This window comes from Prionailurus bengalensis, chromosome E2 (genome assembly GCF_016509475.1).
Source record: "Prionailurus bengalensis isolate Pbe53 chromosome E2, Fcat_Pben_1.1_paternal_pri, whole genome shotgun sequence".
NCBI lineage: Eukaryota > Metazoa > Chordata > Mammalia > Carnivora > Felidae > Prionailurus > Prionailurus bengalensis.
Window position 1 is genome coordinate 3607729 of NC_057352.1, and position 16673 is coordinate 3624401.

The 16673-nt window shown below is 46.6% G+C and overlaps 1 protein-coding gene across 1 annotated transcript in view; it reads right to left on the minus strand.

The window, feature by feature from the left end:
• The window catches only part of NLRP2 (NLR family pyrin domain containing 2), a 33005-nt gene extending 17115 nt beyond the window's left edge, over positions 1 to 15890 (minus strand). Inside the window, exons 1-3 of the mRNA XM_043600973.1 lie at positions 15611 to 15890; positions 8686 to 10375; positions 690 to 860 (exon numbers count right to left, since the gene is read on the minus strand). Of these exons, the coding sequence (XP_043456908.1) occupies positions 690 to 860; positions 8686 to 10375; positions 15611 to 15890 (2141 nt within the window). The remainder of the gene's footprint in view (positions 1 to 689; positions 861 to 8685; positions 10376 to 15610) is intronic.
• Positions 15891 to 16673: the final 783 nt, after the last annotated feature.

Genomic DNA, 16673 nt, shown 5'->3' on the forward strand with positions numbered 1-16673 from the left:
TCTGGATGTTCCTTATGGGGTTTTGTGGACATTCAAACCATATTTCACTTTGTATTAAAATTACTTGATTAAAAATAAAAAGCAGAACAGTGGTTGCCAGGAGCAGGGGAGAAGGGATCACGGGGAATTATTGTTTAATGGGGTCAAAGTTTCAGTTTTACAATGTGAAGGGAGTTCTGGAGATGGATGGTGGTGATGGTGGTGGTGGTGGCTGCCAAATACACTTAAAAATGCATAACTTTACACTTAAAAATAATGGTGAGTTTTATGTTATATCACAATAAAAAAACTGGAAAAAATTACTTCATATGATTCAGTAGAATTCCTCGTGTTGAGTACCCACTTGGGACTCTGGGAAAGAAATTCAGGGGCGCCTGGGTGGCTCAGTCAGTTAAGTGTCTGACTTCGGCTCAGGTCATGATCTCACGGTTCGAGGGTTCGAGCCCCACATCTGGCTCTGTACTGATGGCTCAGAGCCTGGAGCCTGCTTCGGATTCTGTGTCTCCCTCTCACTCTGCCCCTCCCTCACTCATGCTCTGTCTCCCTCTCTCAAGAATAAATAAAAAAACATTAAAAATTTTTTTAAAAAAGATTAAAAAAAAGAAATTCAAATATGACTCCAATATTAAAAATGTAAGAAGCTTGGCTGTGCCATGGGGGTCTTAATCCAGGAGTTAGCTTCCACTTACGCCACTTTCTGAAGATTATGGGTAGCAGAGGAGAGTTTTTCACAAAGAATCTTCACTGATGAGGTACTCAGGAAGGTCTGACTGATGTCTAGAAATACCAGATCCTTGTTGGAGTCGAATATGGAACAAAGGTCCATCCAGAAAGGAAGTACATGTTCATCATTCTGGGACCTATTGGGAAGAGGCAAAGGAGTGAATTTACCGAATGTTGTTGGAGAGAAAACTAACAGTTCGCCATCATTGTGAAGACATTTAGGGTTGCTCTGGGCCTACACCCCTAACAAATAAGTGTAATTCTATCACTTAGCATCACTATCCAACAACCAATCAGTTAGCATCTCTATCCAACAACCAATCGTGTCAACAGAGAAAGATAGATCACAACAGTCTAATAAGGTTGGAATAATCCAAAATTCTACGTGGATCATTGATAAAGATTGAGAGTGAGAGGCTCCTGGGTGGCTCAGTCGATTAAGCATCCAACTTCAGCTCAGGTCAGGATCTCAGTCCATGAGTTCTAGCCCCACATTGGGCTCTGTGCTGACAGCTCAGAGCCTGGAGCCTGCTTCGGATTCTGTTTCCCTCTCTCTCTGTTCCTCCCCTGCTCATGCTCTGTCTCTCTCAAAAGTAAATAAACATTAAAATAAAAATTAAAAAAAAAAAACATTGAGAGTGATATACATGTAAATAGAGGATATTTGGATGTCTGATGGTGGATCCATACACATGATATTCTCAGTCTGATTTACAACTCTATTTGTGACCTAAAAGGATATCCAGGGTGCCTGGGTGGATCAGTTGGTTAAGTGTCCGACTCTTGATTTCAGCTCAGGTCATGATCTCAAGGTCCTGAGACTGAATCCTGTGTTGGGCTCTGTGCTGGGCGTGGAACCTGCTTGGGATTCTCTCTCCCTCCGCCCCTGCCCACATGTGCTGTCACCTATGCACACATGTGCTCTCTCGCTCTCAAAAAAAAAAAAGTCCATAAAAACTTGAGAAAATAATCTTTTTTTTCAATATATGAAATTTATTGTCAAATTGGTTTCCGTACAACACCCAGTGCTCATCCCAAAAGGTGCCCTCCTCAATACCCATCATCCACCCTCCCCTCCCTCCCACCCCCCATCAACCCTCAGTTTGTTCTCAGTTTTTAAGAGTCTCTTATGCTTTGGCTCTCTCCCACTCTAATCTCTTTTTTTTTTCCCTTCCCCTCCCCCATGGGTTTCTGTTAAGTTTCTCAGGATCCACATAAGAGTGAAACCATATGGTATCTGTCTTTCTCTGTATGGCTTATTTCACTTAGCATCACACTCTCCAGTTCCATCCACGTTGCTACAAAGGGCCCTATTTCATTCTTTTTCATTGCCATGTAGTACTCCATTGTGTATATAAACCACAATTTCTTTATCCATTCATCATTTGATGGACATTTAGGCTCTTTCCATAATTTGGCTATTGTTGAGAGTACTGCTATAAACATTGGGGTACAAGTGCCCCTATGCATCAGTACTCCTGTATCCCTTGGGTAAATTCCTAGAAGTGCTATTGCTGGGTCATAGGGTAGGTCTATTTTTAATTTTCTGAGGAACCTCCACACTGTTTTCCAGAGTGGCTGCACCAGTTTGCATTCCCACCAACAGTGCAAGAGGGTTCCCGTTTCTCCACATCCTCTCCAGCATCTATAGTCTCCTGATTTGTTCATTTTGGCCACTCTGACTGGCGTGAGGTGATATCTGAGTGTGGTTTTGATTTGTATTTCCCTGATAAGGAGAGACGTTGAGCATCTTTTCATGTGCCTGTTGGCCATCCGGATGTCTTCTTTAGAGAAGTGTCTATTCATGTTTTCTGCCCATTTCTTCACTGGGTTATTTGTTTTTTGTGTGTGGAGTTTGGTGAGCTCTTTATAGATTTTGGATACTAGCCCTTTGTCCGATATGTCATTTGCAAATATCTTTTCCCATTCCGTTGGTTGCCTTTTAGTTTTGTTGGTTGTTTCCTTTGCTGTGCAGAAGCTTTTTATCTTCATAAGTTCCCAGTAGTTCATTTTTGCTTTTAATTCCCTTGCCTTTGGGGATGTGTCGAGTAAGAGATTGCTACGGCTGAGGTCAGAGAGGTCTTTTCCTGCTTTCTCCTCTAGGGTTTTGATGGTTTCCTGTCTCACATTCAGGTCCTTTATCCATTTTGAGTTTAGAGAAAATACAATCTCTAAGTAATTACATATCCATATACACAGACGTATCAGAGAATGTTCATTTTGTTCTGGGGGTAGGGTTTGTGTAGGTGACCCGATTTCCCTATCTTTTTCAACATTGCTTTAATTTTCTTTTTTTTTTTTAATTTTTAATGTTTATTTTATTTTTGAGACAGAGAGAAAGCATGAGCAGGGGAGGGGCAGAGAGAGAGAAAGAGACAGAATCTGAAGCAGGCGCCAGGCTCTGAGCTGCCAACACAGAGCCTGACGCGGGGCTCGAACTCACGAACCGTGAGATCATGACCTAAGCTGAAGTCAGACACTTAACCGACTGAGCCACCCAGGCACCCCTGCTTTAATTTTCTATTTATGTGTGGGACGTTCGCATTCGGAGGGGGGGGGACTGATTTTCAGGAAAATGGTGCAAACACTCTAAACCAAGACGTGTCAGAAAATTAAAACATTTTAGTTACCGATGGAGAAATCCTGTGGGACCTAAGGGATAGTCTAATATCTGAAGGTTTTCCTGGAGAAAGACAAAGGTGTAAGCGCCCGAGGAAGAAAGGTAACATGTCACTGAAAGAAGCAGCTGGTACTTTCAACAATTTCAGAATTAGGCTTTTTAAAAAAATTTTTTAAAGTTTATTTAGTCTGAGAGAGAGAGAGAGAGAGAGAGAGAGAGAGAGAGAGAGAGAGAGAACAGGGGAGGGGTAGAGAGAGAGGGAGAGAAAGCAAATCCCAAGCGGGCTCCACGCTGTCGGCACAGAGCCTGACGTGGGGCTTGAACTCATGAACCGTGAGATCATGACCTGAGCCTAAATTAAGAGTGGGATGCTCAACCAACTGAGCTACCCCGGTGCCCTTAGAAGTAGGCATTTAAAAAAAAATTAAAAAAAAAAAAAGAAGTAGGTATTTAAGGGGCACCTGGGTGGCTCAGTCGGTTAAGCGTCCAACTTTGGCTGAGGTCATGATCTCACGGTTGGTGAGTTAGAGCCCTGCGTCAGGCTCTGTGCTGACAGCTCAGAGCCTGCTTCCCATTCTGTGTCTCCTTCTCTCTCTGCCCCTCCCCCACTTGTGCTCTGTCTCTATCAAAAATAAATACATGTGAAAAAAAATTAAAAAAAAAGAAGTAGACATTTAAAACCTACTACTCTCCTGTGGGTACGTGGCTACTTGGAAATAATAGCACGGAGGCGCAGAAAGTGTCTAACTTGCCCCACATCATCACACACTAACAGAGACAGGACTCAAAGTCAAAGAATAAGATCCCAGCACCTGTACTCACCTCTTACCACCTTCTACCTATCAGCTTGCAACTGAGTTCCACTGATTTCCAATCAAGGCAGTTGGTTTTCAGAGCATTAAAATGTATCTGAATAATTAACTTATTATTTCCACCCCGTCCCTAAGCCTTTTGAGGGTGGTCACTCAGTCACCCTCTCTTTTTTAAAAATTTTTTAATGTTTATTTATTTTTGAGAGAGAGACAGATTATGAACAGGAGAGGGACAGAGAGAGAGAGAGACAGAGAGACAGACAGACAGACAGGAATCAGAAACAGGCTCCAGGCTATGAGCTGTCAGCACAAAACCCGACGCGGGGCTCGAACTCACAAACCTCGAGATCATGACCTGAGCTGAAGCCAGACGCTTAACCACTTGAGCCACCCAGGTGCCCCAGTCACCTTCTCTTCTGAAGGACAATTTTCCTTCCTCCTGCAGAAGGACAAGGTTATACAAGACTGTGTTTTGGGGATGCTCTCCCAGAGGCACTAATGGAGTCCTAATTTTATTTGGGTCAATGTCAATATCTTCCTAAGGTTCAAAAGAGCCCAGAGAAGAAATAGTTTCCAAAGACGGAAGCTTTGTTAGTAGACTTGACTGAAGAGCAAGCCCTACACACAGGAGACAGTTTGTGGTTTGAAATAGGGGAAGGAAAAAGAAACCAGACAGAAGTTAGATTTGGTCAGCTCTAGGGCCCTGGCTGTTTTAAGACAAGGTTATACCTTTGGTTTTTTTAGTGGTACTTGCCCTGAATACAGACACATTTAAAATAAATGACCTAGGGGTGCCTGAGTGGCTCAGTTGGTTAAGCGTCCAACTTTGGCTCAGGTCATGTTCTCATGGTTTGTGGGTTCGAGCCCCACATCGGGCTCTGTGCTGTGAGTGTGGAGCCTGCTTTGGAGCCTCTGTCCCCCTCTCTCTCTGCCCCTCCCCTGCTCGTGCTCACTTGTTCTCTCTCTAAACATTAAAATAAATAAATAAATAAATAAATAAATAAATAAATAACCTATTGTAAAACTTGAGACACCATGAAGATGTGCCATTATCAACCTAGATTCGTGACTTTTCTTTAAAAATATTTTTAATGTTGGGGCGCCTGGGTGGCGCAGTCGGTTAAGCGTCCGACTTCAGCCAGGTCACGATCTCGCAGTCCGTGAGTTCGAGCCCCGCGTCAGGCTCTGGGCTGATGGCTCAGAGCCTGGAGCCTGTTTCCGATTCTGTGTCTCCCTCTCTCTCTGCCCCTCCCCCATTCATGCTCTGTCTCTCTCTGTCCCAAAAATAAATAAAAAATTTTTTTTTTAAAAATAAAAAAAATATTTTTAATGTTTATTTATTTTTGAGAGAGAGAGACACAGAGAGACACAGAAAGAGAGAGACCATGTGAGCTGGTGCGGGACAGAGAGAAAGGGAGACACAGAATCTGAAGCAGGCTCCAGGCTCTGAGCTGTCAGCACAGAGCCTGATTTGGGGCTTGAACTCACAAGCTGTGAGATCATGACTTGAGCCGAAGTTGGACGCTCAACTGACTGAGCCACTTGGGTGCCCTGAATCTGTGACTTTTCAAAGAGCATGGTCTATGTGCTCTGGGGGGTGAGGGGGAATCTGGGACTGTGTAGGGTTAATGTCAGCAACTGTCTTATCAAGATAAGATAATCAAGCCACTATGAGTGAATTGATATGATTTTTGTCTTTCTCTGACTAATTTCACTTAGTATAATACCCTCCAGTTCCATCCATGTAGTTGCAAATGGCAAGATTTCATTCTTTTTGATTACCGAGTAATACTCCATTGTATATATATACCACATTTTCTTTATCCATTCACTCATCAAAGAGACAAAACAGATGAACATAAGAGAAGGGGAACAAAAATAATATAAAAACAGGGAGGGGGACAAAACAGAAGAGACTCATAAATATGGAGAACAAACTCAGGGTTACTGGAGGGGTTGTGGGAGGAGGGATGGGCTAAATGGGTAAGGGGCATTAAGGAATCTACTCTTAAAATCATTGTTGCACTATATGCTAATTAATTTAGATGTAAATTTTTTTTTAATTTTTTTTTTATAAATTTTTTTTTCAACATTTATTTATTTTTGGGACAGAGAGAGACACAGCATGAACAGGGGAGGGGCAGAGAGAGAGGGAGACACAGATACGGAAACAGGCTCCAGGCTCCGAGCCATCAGCCCAGAGCCTGACGCGGGGCTCGAACTCCCGGACCGCGAGATTGTGACCTGGCTGAAGTCGGACGCTTAACCGACTGCGCCACCCAGGCGCCCCGTAAATTTTTAAAAATAAAATTAAAAAAAGAATAAAGCAAAAATTTGGGGGGGGAAAAAGATAAGCCACTAAGTAGAGAAAGCGATTTGATTAGAAGGCGTCTTGTGACTTAACCATTCTGAGAGTTGCAAACCAGCAATGCAATGCTATGGGGTTGCTGTGATGGGGCAGCACAGAAGGGAAAGTGGCAAACAGCATGTGAAAGGAACTTTCATGAAAAGCAGGAGTTTGCATTACAGACCAGAACGGTCATAATTAAACCTAAAGACATCCATGCTGCCTTTTCTCCGATGGGAGCTCTGAGAACCAAGCAGCCGGACTGTGGTTAATGAAATGCCACTTAACACTGGTGCCATTGCTGGTTTTAGCCAAACCAAGGTTAAAAAGAAACAAAAAGGTGGAGGTTCCTCAAAAAAATTAAAAGTAGAACTACTTTACGACCCAGCAGTAGCACTACTAGGAATTTATCCAAAGGATACAGGAGTGCTGATGCGTAGGGGCACTTGCACTCCAATGTTTATAGCAGCACTTTCAACACTAGCCAAATTATGGAAAGAGCCTAAATGTCCATCAATGGATGAATGGATAAAGAAGATGTGGCTTATATATACAATGGAATACTACTTGGCAAAGAGAAAGAATGAAATCATGCCATTTGCAGCAACATGGATGGAGCTGGAGGGTATTATGCTGAGTGAAATAAGTCTGTCAGAGAAAGACAGATATCATATGTTTCACTCACATATGGGTCTTGAGAAATTTAACAGAAGACCATAGGGAAAGGGAAGGGAAAAAAATAGTTTCAAACAGAGAGGGAGGCAAACCATAAGAGACTCTTAAATACAGAGAACAAACTGAGGGTTGATGGGGGGAGGGGGACAGGGGAAAATGGGCGACCGACATTGAGGAGGGTACTTGTTGGGATGAGCACTGGGTGTTGTATATAGTAAGGAATCATGGGAATGTACTCCCGAGGCCAAGAGCACATTGTATACATTGTCTGTTAGCTAACTTGACAATAAATTATATTAAAATAAAATAAAATAAAATAAAATAAAATAAAAGCTCTGATACTCTAAAAAAAAAGAAACAAGCAAACAAACAGGAAAATAGAGACTATTTTGACTTGGGATCTTGGATGGGATAGAGACAGGAGGTTATTCATGCAATTTTGTTTTCATCCAAAGCATTTCTTGGAGGACTCTCCTGCAGAGGAAGGACTTAGATAAACCAGCATGTGGGTCTGTCTAAACACTTGGATGAGAGAAGAAACAAAATCAGAATATGGATGAAGGGATACGGTCTGTGTACTGCTGGTGATCTGGGAGGTGGAGAGATGTTCACGCCAACCTGTTGTGCTCCTAACGCTCCCTTGGCAGTGACTCAAGTTTCATGTGGAAAATAGACACCTCCCCCAGGAAATCAATGAGGGCATTTTATTCTGGCCCCATGAATGTGCATGAGGGTTTCAGATACTGATTTTGGAGGACAACTTAGGGGTTAGGAAGAGGTGAGTGGATAAGATAAACATCAGTATGTTGGGGGGCCCTACACAGGACCATGAGCAGTGATCATGGATTGTGACTGTAGGACTTCACGAGCCAACGGACTTGAGTCTAATCCCACTCAAGCGCCCTTCTCTGAAAACCAATATCTTCATCTCGACACGGAAGATTACACAGCACCCATGGACACCGGGTGAGCAGCAGCATTTGGAAACTCTGTAGGAGCTTCCTGCATGTTACTCGAGCCTACATCAAGAATAACGTGTCACAACTGTCTGGGGCCACCCTCACGGTCTCTGTCCTGTTGGGCAAGGCGCCTGTGGAAGGACTCCCCTTCCATTATGGTGGCATGGAGCCTTCCCACCCCTTGTTGATTCAACCTCTGACTTCACATCTTTAATGCTTTTCTACCCATCATGCCAAATGGGACAATCGCCCAGAAATGGGAAACCTATACAGCCAACACGTGAACTGAGACAGGCTGGGCCGTTTGCAAAAATTGCTCACCTAAGGGAAAAAGACAGGTCTCAAAACACTATCTGGTTCCAAAGACCCCATTCCTAATATGAATATAGCGCTTCCCACCTTGAGTGTCAAGCTGGCAGGAGAAATTGTGGCCAGAAGCCCGTTCTGACCCTCAGCCACAGGGAGCGGAAGTCGGCCCCGTTCCGGGTGCCGCAGGGTGGGAGGCTGAGGGCGGGGGCAATTGACAAAGTGAACCGTGAGGCTCCTTACCCGGCAGCCTGGGCCTCGGACCCCGACGCGGTGTCGTCGTCCAGGAACACGCCCTTTTCCACCCGCAGACGCAGTTTCTGCAGCCGTTCGCAATGCTTGAGGCAGAAGGACGCGTGCGCGAGGTCCGTGGGGTCTTTCAAGTGCAGGGACACTTCGGTGACCTGGGCCACGGCTTCCTTCACCAGCGGTTCGTCCTGCGATTCGTAGAGACGGCACAAGGTCTCCCTCGTGTCCGTCACCGAGGAGAAGGGGCCGTTCTCGGGGGACCTCACGGTGCACGCCAGCAGCTTGTGCTTGAGCTCCGTGGACACCGGGCAGCCGAAGGCGGCCCCCAGCTCCCTGACCCGGTCTTCGTTGGCGAGGCCGAACAAGAAGCGCCCCACGTGGGCCAGGTGGGGGTTCCGGCGCCCTTCCTCCTTGGAGAGCAGCGTCCGCACCCCGCGAGCGCCCCAGCCGGGGCCGCCCTCGCCGCCGCCCAGGACGTAGAGCGCGGCCGCCAGGAGGTGCTGCAGGCTCAGGTGCAGGAAGCGGTAGCAGCCCGCGCACTCGCCGCTCTCCAGCAGGAGGCTCCGGTCCACGAAGGGGCGCAGGTCGGCCTCGCGCACGCCCAGTCTGCGCAGGTCCCGGGGCTCAAACAGCGAGGTCTGCGCCCACACGCCCTCGGCCGCCAGCAGGCACAGGGCGCGCAGCGGGGCCCGGGGGCGCGGGCGCGGGCAGCTGCCCGGCGCGGGCGCGACCCGGCTGCACAGGAAGCGCAGCAGCAGCGACGTGGCGGTGCGGCACGTGCGGCCCGGGTCGTCGCCCTCGTCCGCGGGCAGCCGCAGGCAGGCGCCCAGCATCCAGCACACGGCGGGCGCCGAGCCCAGGCGGAGCAGCGCCGCGTTGCTTCGCATGAGCTGCCAAGCGCGCCGCGCCTGAGCCTCGCCTCCCAGCTGTCGCCGCAGATACGCCCTGCGCTCCGGCTCCGAGAGCCCCTCGACCTCCACCAGGAGCGGCTGCTCCACCACCAGCCGCAGCTCCCCCAGGGCCTCGGGCCGCGTGGTCACCAGGAGCGTGGCCGCGGGGAGCAGCTTCCTCTTGAGCAGGCCCCCCAGGAGCACGGGCGCCGGCCGCCGCGCGCCCCAGTCGCCGCCCAGGTCGCGCGCCAGCGCCGCGGCGGGCACGCGCAGCTCCTCGAAAGCGTCGATGACCAGCAGGAGCGTCCGCGCCCGCGCGAGCAGCCGCGGAAGGGCCCGGCGCGGGCCCGGGGCGCTGTCGGCCAGCAGCTCCGCCAGGGTGCACGGCCCCCTGCGGCTGAGCGCCTTGCAGCTGAGGTAGAGGGCGGCGGGGCGGGCGCGGGCCGGGCCGGCCTGCGTCCAGTCCAGCATGCACTTCTTGGCCAGCGTTGTCTTCCCGACGCCCGCGGCACCGTGCAGCACCACCGTCTGTGCGAATGGCCCTGCAAGCATTTTAGCATTACAGGATGGGACCAGTGTCTCGTATCTCTGGGTGACCATGTGGATGTTTTCACTGGCTTCTGGCCAAAAGTTCTTCTTCCTGCTTTGCCAGACCTCCTCTTCCAATATACTTCTATATTCATCCTGTTTACCTTCGGTGATAGGAGGTAGGGGATAGGAAGGAGATAGCTGGTTATTCATTAGGGAAAAAAAAATACTGTGTGTTAAGTAGGAAAGGAAAACTAGAGAAGTTTACGAATAGCACCAGGCTCATCCAGGAAGACAGGATACAGACCTGGCTCCTCTCCTTTCGAATCTTCCTTTGCTTCTTCTGGGTCTGTGACATCTTCTCCCTGCATTTGTGCAAGCGCTGCAAAATACACATTAAATGGAGCTTGATGTAAAAACAGGTGAGCTGCTTTTTTTTTTTTTTTTTTCAGAGATACGAGGTTGCAAGGAGTTCAGATTCTAAGTTCTTTGTTCATATCATGTGCTGGGAGGTATAACAGCTGGGCTTAAAGAGATGACTCGAGCAAATGACATTCTAAACCATAAGAGACTCTTGGATACGGAGAACAGACTGAGGGTTGATAGGGGTGGGGGAGAGGGGAAGGTGGGTGACGGGCATTGAGGAGGGCACTTGTTGGGATGAACACTGGGTGTTGTATGGAAACCAATTTGACAATAACTTGTATTAAAAAAAATTAAACCAAGTGACAGCCCTCTTTAGTAACATCAAACTCCCGGATGAGACACCCAGAACAAGCAATGTTTGTTCTATTTGCTCATTCAAAACTCAGTGTGATCCATCGAAACTACTTATCTCTCCCCACCGGACTAGAACACGCACCAGGATATCAGGGGATAGACCTTCACCATGCAGCCCAACCCATTATAGCTGCTCAAGTATCTGGGTAAACCAGTAGTGTTATGCCTGTGTGGAATGCCAGAGAATTCCTAAGTATCTGCCCGAGCTAGGAGTAAAATCTGTGTACATCAAGACCAGCACATGAAGGTTCTTGGCAGCATTATGCAAGGCAGTCAAGTAGAAAAAATTTGGGGCTCCTGGGTGGCTCAGTCAGTTGATTGATCGACTTCAGTTCAAGTCATGATCTCGGGGCCCATGAGTTCGGACATGAGTGCTGACAGCTCAGAGCCTGGAGTCTGCTTTGGATTCTGTCTCCCTCTCTCTCTGCCCCTCCTCTGCTCACACTCTGTCTCTCTCAGAAATAAATAAACATTAAAAATTTTTTTAAATATATTTTTAAAAAGTGGAAAAAATTCAAGCATCCATCCATCCATGAATGGGCAATGTGAGTGTGACTCATCCATACAATGGAATATTATTCTGTAATAAATATGGATGAGTTCACGATATATCCAACAATATGGACAAACCTCAAAAAGATTATGCTAAGTGACAAAGAGACACAAAGACCACATATGTCCAGAAGAGGCAATGCTAGAGACACAGAAAGTAACAGTTGCTTGGAACTGGGCGACAGAGACCAGAGAGTGACTACATGTGGACATGAGGGGACTTTATGGGGTGATGTAAATGTTTTAAAATTGGAGAGCGGCCATGGTTGCGAAAGTCTACATTTACACAAAATCATTATTAGTACATTAAAATTTAGGATACATAACATTTATGATACCTAAATTCTACTTCACTAAGGCCATTTAAAAAAATACCATCAGGCCAACTTAAGAAATTGACTGATGTTAAACTGACCACAGCACTGGTTGAGGCAAGACACCTACCTCTGGCAGGTCTTAATTTTCTCATCTGGGAGTTCGATATTACTAAAGTCTGAGCATCTGAAACTGAAAAAAAATGATGGAGAAACTCTGTACAATACACTCCTTTTCTGTGAACTAAAGACATTCCAATTCTTTCCAATGTTCATTTCCCCGCTTTGTTCTTAAGGAAGGGAAGAAGGTATTTTCTGAGAGACATTTCAGGATTATAAATAGTGGAGGGAAATGAGGTTGGAGAGAGATGGAGAGTCCAGTAAGGGTGGGTGGGGGGAGGGAGAGGAGAGGTCACTCAGCTTGCTCCAACATTGAGCGTTCTATGACCAACCTGGCTCCTCTTCTCCTGGACACTGCTGTGTCTCTTCCAGGTTTGCACATTTTGGTTCCAGAGTCCTGGTGATCCCTGAGAAAAAAAGGGGGGCATTTGTAGGCTTGTCACTATGTAGCATTGCAACTTCTGCCCAGGGGAGAGAGTGGGACTTTAAGAAGGGTCATGTTTGACAACTGGGTTTCAATAGTTAAGCCCGGATTACATGAACAGGATGTTAACGTGATACTGGAGATAAAATCAAAGTGTGCCAAGCCATGATGTCAGGCTTACATGCCTCTGTGGCAAGTGGGTTCCTATGCAGTTCAGAACACACAATGTGTGTTCTGTGTCAGGGAGGTGTATGCAGAATAACCTCCAAAGGCAGAAGGAGCCCTAAGACTGAAGAAAAAGGCTGACAAGTCCAGTTGACAAGAAATGGCTTATTAAAAAGCATGTCGAGAGCATCCACAAGACAAGAGATCTTTGGAACCCTGCTTTTATAGCTCTAGAGGCTGGGAGTACATGTGGCGAGGAGGAGAATAGATGTGTTCCACAGTCCTATCTCCAGAGCAGATCAAGGACATTATGCACTGAGGGTGTACTTAAGGGTGTGGTTAAACAAAAGGAAAGACAGTGGACATGGGGGCGGGGCTGGGCTCAAGAAGACTGCAGGTCACAGAGCAGTCATCATGGTGGATTTGTCCTAGGTGTCACCAGTCAAGTTCACACAGTGAGAGAAATGGGCACGTATACACCATTACTTCTTCCTGAGGGCATCAGAAACCTTCCATGCGTTAATTCCCATGTTTCTAATAAGGTGGTTAAAGCTTCACTGTCCTGGGAGGGGCTATAGGAACAGGGGGGAGTCACGAAGGGAGAGGAAATACTTCAAACTCAACACTGGATAAATGAAGAGGGGAGTCTAGGAGGGTCTTGCAGAAATACCCAGGAGGCAACTGGCTGGAGTATCAATAGTTGTACCTTTGCTTTTCAAACCAGCCTCTGGTTTACTGTTGGCTTGAGCCCAGGTCATGTTGTTAAAGGTACTGGTGATTGATGATGTCAAGAGAAGAGAATGTTGAAAATCACAAACTCAAAAATCCTTTTGGCCAGGGTTAGCAGATTTTTTTTTTTTTTTTTTTTTTGCTACTGCAAAGGACCAGACAGTAAATATTTCCTGCTTTTCAGGCCACCTCTCTCTACCTCTGCCCTTGTGAGGCAAATGCCATCACAGATAACGTATGAGCAAATGAGTATGTCGTGTACAAAGCACACTTGGTTTATGAATACTGATGTTTGAATTTCACACGGTTTTCATAGGCTGGAAAATAGTCTTTGATTCCTACCCCCCCCCCCACACACACAATTTGTTCCTAGCATATAAGATGCACAAAAGCACATGGCGGGCCAGATTTGGTTTGTGAGCCAAGGTTGGCCAACCCTTGCTGTAGGTCCGTCTAAAATCCAGACAGTTCAGATTCCAAGGGAAAGCTCACTCTTTCCAGCATCTGTGTGTATTTACTCATTTCTACTGTAAATACTGCTTTTTTGAGCTCCTTCCCCTACGTCTTAACTCTTCACCCACCTGGATGGCAGCAGAAATGAGGGCTTGGCTTTCTTTGCATCCTTAGTGCTCAGCACCACATTTTGTCTATTTAAGACAAGCTCCTGAATTCCAAAATCTCTCTCTCTCTCTCTCTCTCTCTCTCTCTCTCTCTCTCTCACACACACACACACACACACACACACAAGACTGTAAATGAGGTAACTTACTTAATGATGGAGGCTTATTTCCCAGAAAAGACTTCAAAGCTACTTCTAGGAAAGGAGGGAGAAACTGCACTTTTCAGAGCCAAACCCTTATAGGTATCCAACTCTGACTTTCTTCCAGTTATTTCTAAATTCGTCATCTTCAAAGGCCAGCTAGGGATGAAAACCCTCGCCTATCTATTTGAAGATAGGGAACATTAAAGCTAAAAATGGATCCCTGGATGGAATAAAACTGGCCTTTTTTTAAATTATTTTTTTAACATTTATTTATTTTTGAGACAGAGAGAGACAGAGCATGAACAGGGAAGGGGCAGAGAGAGAGGGAGACACAGAATCGGAAGCAAGCTCCAGGCTCCGAGCCATCAGCCCAGAGCCCGACGCGGGGCTCGAACTCACAGACCGCGAGATCGTGACCTGAGCCGAAGTCGGACGCTCAACCGACTGAGCCACCCAGGCGCCCCTGGCCTTTTTTTTTTTTTTTTTTAAGAAAACTAAAATCGTAGGATAGGAAAACGATTTTGAATACCCTTGCTGAAGAGCAAGAGAGAAAATGTCCTCTAGAGCACTGTGGTCTCCAAGACAAATGTAACACCTGTCACAAAAGTATGTGATTTCATATCTTTCTAGGAACCACATGATGAAAGCTGTGAAGAGGTACAGCTGATTTTCATACTTTTTTAATGTAGCTCTATGTAAAATACTAACACTTAGATGTGTAGTCGGTATAAGAGTTGTTCATGAGATAGTATGTAAAACTGTGCAGTTAAAAGCCCGTGTGTATTTTATCCTTGCAGCACACCTGAATTGAACCAGCCACACCTGAAGTGTGTACTAACCACATGTGGCCGCTCTGTTAGGTGTCAGAGCCCTGGATGATATTATAAAACCTTGGGTGCACACAGGTGTCACCTGGGAAGCGGTTAAGAACCTGACACCTGGGGGGGGAGACACAGATCACTTAGCTAAATAATGATCTCCGGTGGCAGGTTCTGGACATCAGCGTATTGAAAGCTCCTGAGGACATTGCCCCTAACAGTGAAAGTTGACAGCCACTAACCTAAAACACAGTTCTCCACTCAGGGGACATTTGCCAGTGTCTAGAGACCTTTTTGGTTGTCACACATGAGGGGAGTATGCTGCTGGCATCTAACGGGCAGAGGTGTTGGGATGCCAGCACTGGGGCCCCAGGGGTGTTGCCAAATACCTCAAAGGAGGTTCCCAGCCCCACACGTTGTTAGTGCTGCTAGTCAAGGGGAAGGTAGGGGTTTGCATATTGAGTGTGCATCAGAGTGTATGGAAGCAAACACCTTAAGTGGGAACTGAAAGTGAAACAGAGTGTGTACAATAATTTAACATCTTGGAGGAGGTATGGAAGAATGGGATCATGAATATATTCTCTAAGGAACAGCTTTGGACAGAGCGGATGCAGAGCGAGGAGGCCAGGGGAGGTATACAATACTTGGGCAGAGTGGAAAGAGCTGGAAAAGACGTGGAAAAGAGCTGAAAGATACCACCAGACTTAATGAAGGTCTAGCATTTGGGTTCAGGGCAGGTAGCCTCTCCAAAGCTCAGTGTTACTCTTGTGCATCTGAAACCTTAGAGGCTACTACTCTTTCCTCCTATGACACAGTGTGGACTCATTTCTACTTACCCCTGAGCTCATCCTTTGCTTTCTCAGACAGATCTGTTCGGTTCATCTTGTCAAAGGCTTGGATGGTCACCATCTCTACCCAATGGCTGGGGCAGCGGTTGGTGAGAATTTCTGCCAGCTGCTTCCCATCGGCTTCCTCTACCTCTGTCGGAGGGATGTGCTGTAACTCATCTTGCAGGGAAAGGGGCCTCAACAGAGACTTGAACTCGTTCAGCTCATCCTGGCTGAGCTGTTCCAGAAGGGGCTGCAGGTTGAAACCCAGCTGCGCAGCAGGTACCATCTTGTCCTACGTGAGAGATCCAAGCTTTGGGCATTAAAGAAGAATCAAGGGTGGAAATGAAAGAGAGCAAATTGGCACTCCTCTCTCAAACACCAGTTGCCTCTGTGTTGGGACTGGGCAATTCTCACTGCCCAACTGCTGCTTTAAGAACAAACTCCCCGGGGCGCCTGGGTGGCTCAGTCGGTTGAGCGTCCGACTTCAGCTTGGGTCATGATCTCACAGTCTGTGAGTTCAAGCCCCGTGTTGGGCTCTGTGCTGACAGCTCAGAGCCCGGGGCCTGTTTCAGATTCTGTGTCTCCCTCTCTCTCTGACCCTCCCCCATTCATGCTCTGTCTCTTGTCTCAAAAATAAGTAAATGTTAAAAAAAAATTAAAAAAAACAAAAAAAAGAACAAACTCCCCAAAAGGCCAAATTCACACGAAACTCCCTTAGTTTTTGGCTGGATACAGTGGTTCACGTTTTTAGAACCTGAGACCCTTTTGAGAGTGTGCAAATCCCTGAGGGTAGGTAGGAAGTCCATGCTGATGGGTCTTCTGGACTTAGCAGATCACCTGTTACTTTTATTAAATTTGGTGGACAAATGAGCTAATGAGAACTACTGACTTTAGCTCTCTAGGACCCTCAAACATGCTCAAACATGCAAACTGTTCAATGAATAGAATTTCAAATACATGTCTCTTGAAGTCAGGAGATCACTCTTTTTAAGCAATAGTATATTGAGAAGGGGTACCACTCAACTGCCTGGTGAGCCTCTGTTAAGATGCTTTCAAAGTCAAGACCATT